The 14,367-nt window shown below is 43.3% G+C and overlaps 1 protein-coding gene across 1 annotated transcript in view; it reads left to right on the forward strand.

Moving 5' to 3' along the window:
• nol10 (nucleolar protein 10) overlaps nucleotides 1-14,367 on the forward strand; it is a 64,079-nt gene that overhangs the window by 19,190 nt on the left and 30,522 nt on the right. Inside the window, exons 11-13 of the mRNA XM_084310624.1 lie at nucleotides 2,182-2,331; nucleotides 2,708-2,774; nucleotides 10,037-10,089. Of these exons, the coding sequence (XP_084166750.1) occupies nucleotides 2,182-2,331; nucleotides 2,708-2,774; nucleotides 10,037-10,089 (270 nt within the window). The remainder of the gene's footprint in view (nucleotides 1-2,181; nucleotides 2,332-2,707; nucleotides 2,775-10,036; nucleotides 10,090-14,367) is intronic.

Here is a 14,367-nt window from a genome sequence, read left to right on the forward strand (position 1 = left end):
GTGCTCTTCTTCGCTCCGTTGCTGTAGCTGCAATCGATCGTGTTCACCCTGGAGTCTATCGCGTTCAGTAGAGGCTTTCAGGCTGACGAGGAATGCCTGCTGTAGGGTCCTCTCTGCCTCGCTGGGAGAAGGCGGTTGTATAGGGGAGCCTTCCCTCGGGGTACTCCTTGCGGAGCCTTGGAGCTCTATCTCCACGGTGCTCTCCCCGTCTTCTTCCGTGCCGAGTTCTCTCTCGGTAGCGTTGTATTCCTCCCGGGACTCATCGGGGACTACTTCTTCAGTACTGGCGGGGTGTGAAGTCATGTCTGGTTCCCACTGGTCCCCACCGTGAACTTGGTCAGTTACATTAGAGCCCGTAGGGGCCTCTATGGTCGGGGTAGTCTGGGCGTTGGGGTTAGACATACTTTTACTTTCTAGTTTTACCGCGTTTACTGTTAGTAGGAGACTAGGTTGTTGACTGACAGCGTAAGCCTCTAAGTACTGAGGGAGCCGTCGTTCGCGCTGCGGGCGTTGGTTAGGAGGATCGTTTCGTGGAGTGTTCATCATAGGCCATTTCAATATTAATAACACTATATTAATATTACACTAATTACCATCCGGCTCGAAGGACCAATTGTAACTGAGGGGTACAATTCCCTGACTGTATTACTAGATATGATACTTACTACCACTACCTTTGTACTTAATATTCGGCCACCCAGTACACGGCATAAATATATTATCATGAACACTCTCACGTAGATGAAACGGATCCAACACAAATGTACGAATTAGAAACAGGTCTTTATTTCCTACACAGCGATGGTGTGTAGAATAAGCACTTAATCACTTAATTACATTTATGAATTGAAATAGTATGCACTTTTATGGCAAGGAGTATTCGTCGGTATATCAATAGAGAATGTCCAATCTCTGAAGGCGCAGGTGGTAAATATACGACCTGGAATAGTTAAGGAATAACAGCAATGATACTTTAATGATTATAGGCTGGATACACTAGAGGGGGTTAATCCGGTCGCTTGTAAGCCGACAGGAGTAGGAGGGGGGGGGGGGTAGAATCCAGCTGCCTCGTCCGGCCAAGGGTATCCCAGGTGAACCCACTGTAGTGCCGTTCAATGCGCCGGCGATCCTTGGACCACAGATGAAAGTAGGTGGACTCTTTGTGGGCCGGCTCTCTCCGGTCCACGGGGGAGAGACGTGAAGAGACCTCGTCTTGCAGAGCGTCTCCTCACCTTGCGTCCTCTCCAGGGGGGGGGGTTCCAACACACGGCAGTGTCGGGGGTCTTTATCCATGGAATAATCAAAGTATCCAAAGCATAATCCGTGCCTGGGAAGGCGGGCTGTCGTCGGTAGAATAATCCGGTATACAGGTCCACTCGCTCGTCGGCTCTGGGGCTCCTCGGGTGCAGCTTCACATAGGGTCAACCACCCTGGGTAAGCAGCCAGTTCTCTGCCCGAAACGATGGGGTACTGACTACGGTAGTATTCTCACCGCACGAAGCACTATATATTAACAGACTATTATTAGCTTAATAGACTACGTCCAACTCGACGATATAGTGCCAAATATGACGATTCAAATATTAATATACACGATGTCTCAATACCGATGGTAGGCGAACTTGGCCTTACTCCCACACGTGGCGTCGCGGGGAGGCTTTACGTCTGTGACTCTATTGGAGGGTAAGAAACTGGACTGAAAAGAAAGTCCTACTTTAGTAGCGCAGTATATATACGCACTATGAACAAATAGTCCCATTAATGGTGCGGTAGCCAAATTCCTACGCGGAACTAGGACTTGTTCGTACATGTCGAGCGGTACGTTTGAACTGGGTCTGAGGGGTATGGCAGCCTGGCACCGAGGTCTCGACCAATAGTAGAATGGAGACTATTATGGGATGTTCAGTAGGCTAGAATGGATATTCAATGCATATTGTACAAGGAATATACAAGGGATATCAGGGAATATTAGAGAATATACAAATACAATTAAATATATATATATAAATAAATATATATATTCGGTTTAATCTGGCCCTTCACAACAATTATTATTATTATTATATGGTTACACTGCTTTTTTACAGTAAGCACTTAGTAGCAAACTGAGTGCCACTGACATCCAATACATTTCTGAACTGAACTGGAGTTTTCCATGTAATATTTCTCTCTGTTCTGAAGGTGGTGCTGTATGACCTGCGCTCTAGTCGCCCCCTGCTGGTTAAAGACCATTACTACAACCTGCCAATCAAGTCGCTCAACTTCCACGAGCAGCAGGATTTGGTCCTGTCCGCCGACTCCAAGATCATCAAGATGTGGAACAAAAACACTGTAAGACTGTGATACACTTGGCCATAACGTAGATTGACCTTCAGAAAGCTCTGTTGCTGACTGTGCATCATTCCACTGGCAGCCAACATGCACTCCCTTCAGGATTACATTGTCTTTTTCCCTGATGGCAAGAATGAAGACAAATTCAGACTTATCTTTGTTTATGAGAGCTTGTCATTTTGTCCAATCATCACAATGTTACTACATAAAAATGGTCAAATCCAGGTTCCCAGCCGTCATGGAAGACCTAGAATAGTCGTTTTGAATTAGAAAATTTGAATTTGCCAGGAAAATTATAAGGTTAGAACCAGTGCAGATGGACTCTTTGCGCTGTAATATCTAATATCTGTAATATCTTCTGTCCTTCACCTTACAGGGCAAGGTGTTCTCCTCCATAGAACCTCAGGCCAACATCAACGACGTGTGCATGTATCCTCGCTCGGGTGAGACTGGACCTGAATTCATTGGTGTCCTTTACAGGAAACTCTGTGGTTGTTGTCTTACAGTAACCGTATATAACTGGAAACACGACACCGTGTACAGTACAGTAGGAATCTGAATGACGGTACAGTCAATGCAGAGCGACTTCTCTTAAGGGTGCATACTTAAAAAGCTTTGGATGCTACTTCAGGTGATTGATGGCACTGAATAGGATACCGGTATCCGATACGGGTCCGATACCAGGCTAACGTAGTGTATCTGTATCAGATAATTTCCCCCCGATACTAAAATCTGATGCCCAGAACTATTTGTAACCTGCCAGAAATGAAAGCAATGTGATTTGATGCATTTCATTTTTTACATAATAGAAGCATGTTGGATTTCCCTAATGGAGAACATTTTGTTTATCTCAATACCTTTTGTCTAATGACCCCAAACTGATGTTCCCAAGTCTATACTGTTGGGTAAAATAGATGGATTGTATCGGCACATGGTATCGGCCAGACTCGGTATCGGCAGTGAAAAAGTGGTATCGGTCCATCCCTTGTTTTAAGTATTTGAAGGCAAGAAAAGTTCAATAGATAGACATGTTATCTACTGCTTCTTGTATTAGATTAGATTAAAATATATTGTCATTATACAGCACACGTAGAGTACAACGAAAATAAGTTTGGCATCCAACCAGAGTGCAAATGTAACAGTAAAGTGCAATAGTAATGTACAGGTGATCAGATTTATGTACAGAGTTGTAATATTAATATGCACAGTGATACAGGTATAAAGACAGTGTGGTAGTCGTCTTACTGGCCAGCGTAACTAGTAAGAGTAGATAAGGGATATGTACAGATATAGATATAGTATCTACAGATATGTAAAAGGATTATGTGCAGGTATGTACAGAACAGATGGATAGATATATATACAGTAAGAATGAATATATATAATATATATATAATATATATATACACACAGTATATACATCATTATTGTACATGCTATCATACAGAGATTCAGATTATTTTATTGTCACCGTTTCTTAATTTTTTTTTTTACATACATTCAGAAAAACGTGAGATGCTTGTTTTTCCAGGTTCATCAACCATAGTAGATTTGTAAAAATAGTACACAGTGTATATTCTATCTATACAACTAACTCATATAACTAGTTTATAGTTATAGCTTAAAGTTATAGTTTGTATGAATGAATTATATATTTTTTATTCCCCCCCCTCAAATTTTTTTTTTTCATTTATACAAACTATAACTTTAAGCTATAACTATAAATATTAACTGGTATATGGTTATATGAGTTAACAGAAATATATTGTTTATATGCAGGTGTATAAGTAGGTATATACAGTATAAGGATTATATGCAAGTATATTTATAGGTATAGAATCAGGAGAATCAGGACAGGCCCTTTGCTTTTACCAAGTGAAGAGCCTCTGTGACTGCTATGAGCGCTGTCTCTGTGGAGTGACCAGTCTGACTGATTTGGGTCTAGGAGGTTGTTATGTAATAGATAATCAGTGAGCTGGCTGAGAGGAAAGAGAGAAGACAGACGGGGGATAGTTATCTATGATGGTGGGGTTCTGGGTTGGATTTTTTACGAGCGGTGTGACTAGCTTGTTTTAGAGAGGTGGGAACCACCCCAGAGTTGATGGAGGAGTTGATGGTTGCAGTTAGGAATGGGAGGATTGTCTGGTGCTATGGTCTGGAGGAGTGGGGAGGGTATCGTGTTCAGCTGGCATGTAGTGGGACGGTTCGATGTTACCAGTGTCACCGCTTTGGTGTCTGTAATGGGAGAGAAAGATGAGGCTCTTGATTCAGCACTTGGAATGGGGAGGGGTTGGGCAAAGCAGCTGTGGATGTGGTTCTTGGCCAAGGCCTCGATCTTATGGTGAAAGAAAGAGGCTTTGGCAGTGGTAATGTTTTTGGAGAATGCTAACAAGAGGTTGTGATTAGTTAGTGATGTCACCAGTCAGGTTGGTCTTTTTATACTTCCTCTAAGCCGCTCTCAGGCTCTGTTTTTCTTCTCTCACTACATCTGTCAGCCATGGTCTGGGTGTGGAAAGGCTGGCAGGCTTCTTGGCGAGGGTACAGAGCTTTTCAAAGGAGGTTGAGCGGGCTGTAAGGAGGGTGGAGGTTGCCGTATCCGAAGGGAGAGCAGAGAAAGTCTTATTCAAGGGTAGAGCGGACAGGATGTCAGAGGAGAGCGTGGAGGGGGACAGCGAGCGTAGGTTGTGTTTTGAATGAGACCGTTTGAGTTGGAGTGGGAGTGCTATCATACAGAGTTATATGGGTAGACTATAGTTTGAGGTAGGGCTGGGCGATAAAACGATAACGATAATTATCGCAGTATATTTTAGTAATCGATATCGGGGGGGGGGGGGGGGTCGATATATATATATTTTTTTGTGTGACCTGCAACAGGGCAGTTTTAAAAGCAGAGACAGTGGACAGACTTGTCTTTCTTGCCTGCAACTTAAAGTAATGGCTTTGCTTGTCCAAATGACAATACTGACCAAATTGAGATTTATTTAGTTTGCTTTCTAATTTAAAATACAGTTTGAAACCGTCTGTACACAGTAGGCTATGTGTGCTAGCAGAGCTAGTCGTGAGTCACGGTGCACATGTGGTGGTTTGTCCACCAAAAAAGCGCCAAAAGATAGAAAAGAAACTAGCAGAGCCAGACCTATTCAACTCCCCTGGAGCCACAGCCAGCAGAGAAGCCGGTTTACTTTCGCTTTCAAACCAGCTGCCGCCTGAGAACTGGAGTGTGAGGGGATGTAACACTAAAGATGGTGGCAATGTCAAAGAATTGCTGCAAAATAAACGTACATCTGTTGTTAAAAAAAAAAACATTATCATATCGTTATCACAGTATCATTTTTGGCCATATCGCCCAGCCCTAGTTTGAGGTAGTTAGTTATGATTACAGTGTAAGGCGGTTGTAGACAGTGAAGGCAGTAGGCAGGTATAAATTGAGGACGGGTCACAGAATTCAGAGTTCATACAGTATGGGTAACAGTATGTGCAGTAGGCCCATTTCACCTGTGGGTGGCGCCAGAACACTGTGGAATCGAAACCCAAATTGACTTTGTGGCCTGTCATTGCTTGGTTTACTTATTTCTGTTGTTGGTGGTGTGGTTCATGTTTTAACGCAGATTGCCCCTTTACTGTGTATTTGAAATCAATTCTCAAGTCATCGAGAAGTCTAGCATACATCCAATCTTAAATGGCTTCCTTTGTTTTTAGTCCTCAGTCCCCAATCTAAATCAAATTCTAGCCATGTCAACCTGACATCCGAAATGCGTCTTGATATTTACCAGTAGGTTTTGTCTGTTGCTTATTGCCTTGCTTGGAACCTATGGACTCCAAATTCCCTTCTGGTTCTTTCCAACTGGGATTAAGATTCCAGGGAAGAACCGTAAACCAGGTAATCTTAAACGTTTGCAGCCCAGGACAGACCCGAACGGAGGAGATCTGGCCCTCGGGCTGGTGCTCTCTCGTCATGCCCACCAGAAACAAGCCTGTGACCCACTTTAGATCTCCACTAGGGATGCTCGATATTGGCTTTTTTACCGATACCGATATTCCGATATTGTCCAACTCTTAATTTCCGATACCGATATCAACCGATATCAACCGATACCGATATATGCAGGGTTTCCCCGTCCAAAAAACTGAATAATTTCAGGTAACTAATCATTTCACTGGATATATATATAACACATATTGTTATTGTTTTTTTTTGTTTTTAAACCGATACCGATATTTTCCGATATCACATTTTACTGCCAATATCGGCCGATAATATCGGACATCCCTAATCTCCACCCAACAATACCCCAGAGGGTGTTAGTGACTGTGTAAAGTGTGGGACTGTGATGGGGCTATAGGGGCACGCTGGGTATTACTAGGTATTATGGCAACGCATGTGTAAAGGGTGGGACTGTGATGGGGCTATAGGGGCACGCTGGGTATTACTAGGTATTATGGCAACGCATGTGTAAAGTGTGGGACTGTGATGGGGCTAGTGGCACGCTGGGTATCACTAGGTATTATGGCAACGCATGTGTAAAGGCGCACTTCGCAGATTCTGTTCCTGAATCCTAACGTTCTGTTGTGAGGAGGAGGACGCATGACAAGTTTCCCCCCAAAAAACTCTGACACTATTGAAGTTAACCACAGACACTAGTGAAGTGAACCACAGACACTATTGAAGTGAACCACAGACACTATTGAAGTTAACCACAGACACTAGTGAAGTGAACCACAGACACTATTGAAGTGAACCACAGACACTACTGAAGTGAACCACAGACACTAGTGAAGTTAACCACAGACACTAGTGAAGTTAACCACAGACACTAGTGAAGTTAACCACAGACACTAGTGAAGTGAACCACAGACACTAGTGAAATGAACCACAGACACTACTGAAGTGAACCACAGACACTACTGAAGTGAACCACAGACACTACTGAAGTGAACCACAGACACTACTGAAGTGAACCACAGACGCTACTGAAGTGAACCACAGACACTACTGAAGTGAACCACAGACACTACTGAAGTGAACCACAGACGCTACTGAAGTGAACCACAGACACTACTGAAGTGAACCACAGACACTATTGAAGTGAACCACAGACACTACTGAAGTGAACCACAGACACTACTGAAGTGAACCACAGACACTACTGAAGTGAACCACAGACACTATTGAAGTGAACCACAGACACTACTGAAGTGAACCACAGACACTATTGAAGTGAACCACAGACACTATTGAAGTTAACCACAGACACTAGTGAAGTGAACCACAGACACTATTGAAGTGAACCACAGACACTATTGAAGTGAACCACAGACACTACTGAAGTGAACCACAGACACTACTGACGTGAACCACAGACACTACTGAAGTGAACCACAGACACTACTGAAGTGAACCACAGACACTACTGAAGTGAACCACAGAACAGACACTACTGAAGTGAACCACAGACACTACTGAAGTGAACCACAGAACAGACACTACTGAAGTGAACCACAGACACTACTGAAGTGAACCACAGAACAGACACTACTGAAGTGAACCACAGACACTACTGAAGTGAACCACAGACGCTACTGAAGTGAACCACAGACACTATTGAAGTGAACCACAGACACTACTGAAGTGAACCACAGACACTATTGAAGTGAACCACAGACACTATTGAAGTGAACCACAGACACTACTGAAGTGAACCACAGACACTATTGAAGTGAACCACAGACACTATTGAAGTGAACCACAGACTCTATTGAAGTGAACCACAGACACTACTGAAGTGAACCACAGACACTACTGACGTGAACCACAGACACTACTGACGTGAACCACAGACACTATTGAAGTGAACCACAGACACTACTGACGTGAACCACAGACACTACTGAAGTGAACCACAGACACTACTGAAGTGAACCACAGACACTACTGAAGTTAACCACAGACACTACTGAAGTGAACCACAGACACTACTGAAGTTAACCACAGACACTAGTGAAGTGAACCACAGACACTAGTGAAGTGAACCACAGACACTACTGAAGTGAACCACAGACACTACTGAAGTGAACCACAGATACTATTGAAGTGAACCACAGACACTATTGAAGTTAACCACAGACACTATTGAAGTGAACCACAGACACTATTGAAGTGAACCACAGACACTACTGAAGTGAACCACAGACACTACTGAAGTGAACCACAGACACTATTGAAGTGAACCACAGACACTACTGAAGTTAACCACAGACACTACTGAAGTGAACCACAGACACTATTGAAGTTAACCACAGACACTATTGAAGTGAACCACAGACACTACTGAAGTTAACCACAGACACTACTGAAGTGAACCACAGACACTATTGAAGTTAACCACAGACACTACTGAAGTGAACCACAGACACTACTGAAGTGAACCACAGACGCTACTGAAGTGAACCACAGACACTACTGAAGTGAACCACAGACACTACTGAAGTGAACCACAGACACTACTGAAGTGAACCACAGACACTACTGAAGTGAAGCACAGAACAGACACTACTGAAGTGAAGCACAGAACAGACACTACTGAAGTGAAGCACAGACACTACTGAAGTGAACCACAGACACTACTGAAGTTAACCACAGACGCTACTGAAGTGAACCACAGACACTACTGAAGTGAAGCACAGAACAGACACTACTGAAGTGAAGCACAGACACTACTGAAGTGAAGCACAGAACAGACACTACTGAAGTGAAGCACAGACACTACTGAAGTGAACCACAGACACTACTGAAGTTAACCACAGACGCCATTTCTTAAACTATTCCTGCAGCTTTCTCGAGTTGAGCCTCTTTACGGTTGAAAATAGTTGAGGAGATATTGTCTGCGGTTCACTGGAGGTCTGCGCGACGTCCTCCGGTAGGGTTTTTCTCGGGGGGGACCAGCGCAGCCTGAACATGTTGGTAAATGTCATGGCCGATTGTCACGCGTCCTCCTCGCAACAGAATGTTATGATTCGGGGTCAAAATCTGCGAAGTGGCCTTTTTTTTAAGACTCATGCGTACACATGTGTTGCCATAATACCTGATAATACCTAGTAATACCTAGTAATACCTAGTACCCCCTCGCCCCACCACCGTCATGCAGTGACTTGGCCGTCTAGACATACGGTCCGTCTAGCCAAAGCTATCAAGACACAGAACACATTTGTACTATTTTATATCCGCTTTATCACTCCTCACACAACAGAACGATGGGATTCAAGTTGAAAATCTGGCGAAATTCCGCTTTAAAAGTATTGTTCAACGTGATGTGCACACGTAATTATATATATATATATATATATATATATATATATATATATATATAATAAAAAATAACGCACATCCTCCGTTCCTTGGTGCTGAGCCAAACTGTACATGAACAAAGTGGGGCTCGCAACTCACTTTAAATGCTCCAAAGGTGTTTTATTGGTGTCCAACAGCAGATAGTACGACGTTTTCGACCCTTACTATCTGCTGTTGGACACCAATAAAACACCTTAAGTGAGTTGCGAGAGCCCCACTTTGTTCACGTAATAATATAAAACACAAAAAAGATTGCCTGGCAGGAACCACAGATGGCAAGAGTCTATATATATATGTCATAGACTGTCCTATTAATGTCTGCCGTCCATCCTTCCTTCCTTCCTGACTTTGTTTACACAGGTATGCTCTTCACGGCCAACGAGGACCGCAAGATGAACACATTCTACATCCCGGTGAGTGAGTCACCCCAAGTCGGTCACATTCCACAGCTCTGACTGCGAGAGTCACGTGCGGATGAATCCCATTCATTCTGTTGCCAGGCATGATGCCCCGCTCGTCTGTGTTTATGTGTAAATGAAATATAGATGGGATGTTCTCCGCGTTTTTGTTTTGTGTAAACAAATGAGTACAATCTCTGACGGGGTGACGGACGTAGAAAAGCGGGGGAACCAAGGTTGTAAGTCGCCTTGCTTTTAAAGAGAATTATCATCTCGACGTCAAGTCTCGACACAGGTTCGGGTGGTGTTGGCAGGTACCACTAGAAATAATGTCACGCATACCAGCACATCGAGTTATATGGGTTATATGCAGGTGTATAAGTAGGTATATATAAGGATTATATGCAAATATATTCACGGGTATAGCCTATATGCGGTAAATGTATGCAGTATATACAGCACTGTTGTACGTGCTATCATACAGAGTATATGGGTAGACTATAGTATGAGGTGGGTAGTTAAAATTATTATGATTACTATGATTACAGTGTAGGGCAGTTGTAGACACTGAAAGCAGTATGTAGGTATAAATTGAGTATAGGTGATTAAACTGGAGTATATATAAATGAGTACTACTGAGTAATAATTCTAATCATATGTATGTACACACAGTGATCCAGTTATAAAGACCCTATGGTAGTAAGTCATGCTGGCCAGGGTGCGTCTATTCTTTTACCAACGGATTTCCAGTTCTGCGATCTGATTGGCCACTGACGTTTCTGGTGCGATCTGATTGGCCACTGACGTTTCTGGTCAAGTCAAGTCAAGAGTTTTAATTGTCACGGCATACAAGTATACAATGAAATGCGGGTGGTCTTGCCCGCAACGATGTGCAATACAGTGGTACAACATATAATAGAATCCAATAAAAAAAAAAAACATTGTGCAATAAACAGGTAACAGGTGTGACATGTGCGCCCAATCGCATGACGCGCCCATTTCCGCCTCGAACAGCAGCAAACTACCTAACGCCTAGTTTATCACTGGTTAAGCTTAGGTGACTCTTTCGAAGTTGGTTAAGGTTAGAGTTTGGAATCAGGGCTGGTGTTCTATCGCCCTGCTCTAAGACAAACTCTAACCTTAACCAACTTCGAAAGAGTGCCTAAGCTTAACCGGTGGCAGAACTTGCCGTCACACGATTGGTGCGACCAGAAACGTCAGTGGCCAATCAGAGCGCAGAATGCGAACGTGGAACTGGAAATCCGTTGGTAAAAGTATTCAGGCGGCCAGGGTACATCTCAATGATGCTTGGTAGGAGCGGTTGTCAAGGTAGGATGAGAGCCATGCCAGTGCAAAGCCTACAACTCATTTATGTGAGGAGGATCTGATGGTTGACTGTGTCGAAGGCTGCTGACAGGTCCAGGAGAATCAGGACAGAGCTTTTGCTAAGTGAAGAGCCTCTGTGACTGCTATGAGGGCTCTCTCTGTGCATTTAGCCAGATGAATGTTACGCATACCAGCACATCGAGGCAGAATCTGTCGTGCCATTAAACAGCGACCTCTAGGCAAATGAGCCCTGCTTGGTATTTCACTTTGTTTCAAATTTTTTTTGGTCTTTGTGTGAGTTGGAGTTGATTGGGGGGGGCGGGGGTTGCTCACCACACTGCAGGTCTGGAGAAATTCACAGTATAATTCCACCTACCAGATTCTACCTTTTTGTAATTGAGACAGGCCCACCACCACAAATGGATTTCCCAGACTGAGCCAATAACATATTAACAGCTCTCATTGTGTCGCATGTAGGGATGGGTACCGTTCACATTTGAACCGATACGGTACCGGTACCTGTGAATCGATAGCGGTACCCAATGGTACCTTTTTTTGGTACTTTAGTCTCAAAAAATGTAATCTACCTACCTCAGTTGTGAAAAAAAATAAAAAACTTCAAATAACCACACTCTCGACCGTTTTCGGCTTGCCATTGCCCCGACTACTTTGTTGTTGAAGCAAGTCAAATCCTAGGTAAGCGTATATTGTGCGTGTGAACGTTGACATGAAAAGAAAAAAGTTAAAAAAAAAAAATAAAAACTATCACGTGAATCGATACTCTGTAGTACCGACGTGTTTCGGTAAGTACCTTTTAAAAGTACCGAATTCGGTACCCATCCCTAGTCACATGTACCCGGTCTCTTCCACTGATAAGAGTGTGTCGGCTCCACTTTAAGCCCACAATTTCCACACTTTTTTCCCTTAACACTTTAATCGCCGATGACGTGTTTAGACGTCATTCCTAGCCATGCTCATTCTGCCGAAGACGCCGTAACTCGTCTTTGATATCAATATTTCAAAAATCTGTGATCGAAATCATATTTCCCCTCCGGGGCCCTGAGATATACTGCAAAGCTCCACTCAACTCTCTAGCGGTTCAAGAGCGCCATCTGGTGGCCGATCGGCAGATCGCCAACAGGAAATGACTCGTCGAACCGGAAGTGCTCATCCATATGTCGTCCGGGCACTCGCTATCGTTAGAGAGACTCCGTCTTGACACAGTGATCGATCGGTGCAAATAACTCGAAAAAACAACATGATTTTGACGTATATACTATTATACAACCTGGAAATGGATCAGGCATTTCTCCATCCCATAATAGAAAAAATTCTGTTCCACGCTCATCTGCCAGCGGCGCGAGGAAGCCACGGTGAGTTGCAGCGTTATATTCTAACGTGTTCCATATAAACTGCTATGATGATCATATGACCCACACTGGATGAATCATCTAACACTGCCCACAGAATTATAAACGACCCCCCGCCCATCCGGTCATCATCAGATGATACGTAGTAACTTCTAGAAGTACCTCCAGTTGAAATGTATTATCTGGCACAGATCGCTATCAAACTGTATTTCATCATGCATATAATGCATTTGGGGCTATAAATCACGTTCTGAAGAAAGCTGCAGAAAACGATAAAAACATACTTATACTTTAGACCGTATTTTAGTATGAATATGTGAATGAAAAAGTATATCGTTGCTACACCCTGAACAATGGATATAGGACATTGAATGGGCCATAATAATGGCAATTTAGCAATAGAATTTAAAAAGTTATAGCCCTGCAAAGAAGGGGAACTTCTCCATAGACAAATAGAGCTGGCTAGGGATGGTAAATTATGAATTTGAACCATGGCGATCAAAGTGTTAAGCAGCTTCTCACCCCGTGGGCCCCTCTCTCTGGGCGTGGGTTCAAACCTGTTTGAGTAACCTGTCGGTGCTCCCAGGGTACAAGTGTCATTATGCCAGTTGCACTGTAAGGGCTCGTCCTCCTCGACTGAAGGCGTTCTCGGTCGACAGTCCTGGGACTTTGTCGGCTAATTGTTTTTGGTTGATTCATGTCAAACACATTTGTAAAATTGTATATCCGGCATGCAATCATACAGAAGGGGACCTCTTTTTAAATGTGGCGTGTACCAGAGATGTGCTTATTGTTCTTCAGCGGGGGGAAGTATCGAGTGACGACATTTTTGTTGACTAAGACCAAACCAATGAGGCTTAAAGGGGCACTTCACCAAAAACAAGGCTGATTTTATTTTGCACATAATCTCACAAACATCCAAGAACTTTAATCCGTTTTTGCTCACATTCATTTAGTTTGACAAGTTACTGAGAGTAAATTAGTTTGAATATGGCCACTGGGGACACTGAACCCTTGTGTTGTGTTAATTACAGCTCAGCGAAATGATAGGGTAGCATTCCCTATAAGACAAGGTATTGCTATTTTTCATCATCTCATGGTTCTGTTTGATTGATTGATTGAAAACTTTATTAACAGATTGCAGAATGGGTACAATACAGTACGGCTCAATACAAATAACTGCTACGAAGATGCAGACCAGAAAAAGGCTTTCGTCTTGTTTACATCAGGGTCCTCCATTTTCAATTCATCAGGACATTTATGACATACAAGACATACAAATATACAGTACTGTGTAAAAAAAAAAAAAAAAAAAAAAGATCATAAGAAAAATATATACATCCGAAGGGGAAGAAACTGTACAGGGGGGGTAGGGGATTTGGACATTTACCAGGACCAGTTTCTTTTTTTTTATCCACTTTTTCTCCCCATTTTTCTATTTTTCTCCCATCCCAATTTCGTGTATCCAATTCTTCCCTCCCCTGTCTTGAACGTTGCTAGACTATGCCTCCCACAGGTCGGTTGTAGTGAGGACAGAAGCCTTGCATCACGTGTCCCCTCCGGTACATGAGGAGGCAGCCTGTCGCATCTTTTCACC

The sequence above is a fragment of the Notolepis coatsorum genome (genome assembly GCF_963971535.1).
Source record: "Notolepis coatsorum genome assembly, chromosome: 3".
NCBI lineage: Eukaryota > Metazoa > Chordata > Actinopteri > Aulopiformes > Paralepididae > Notolepis > Notolepis coatsorum.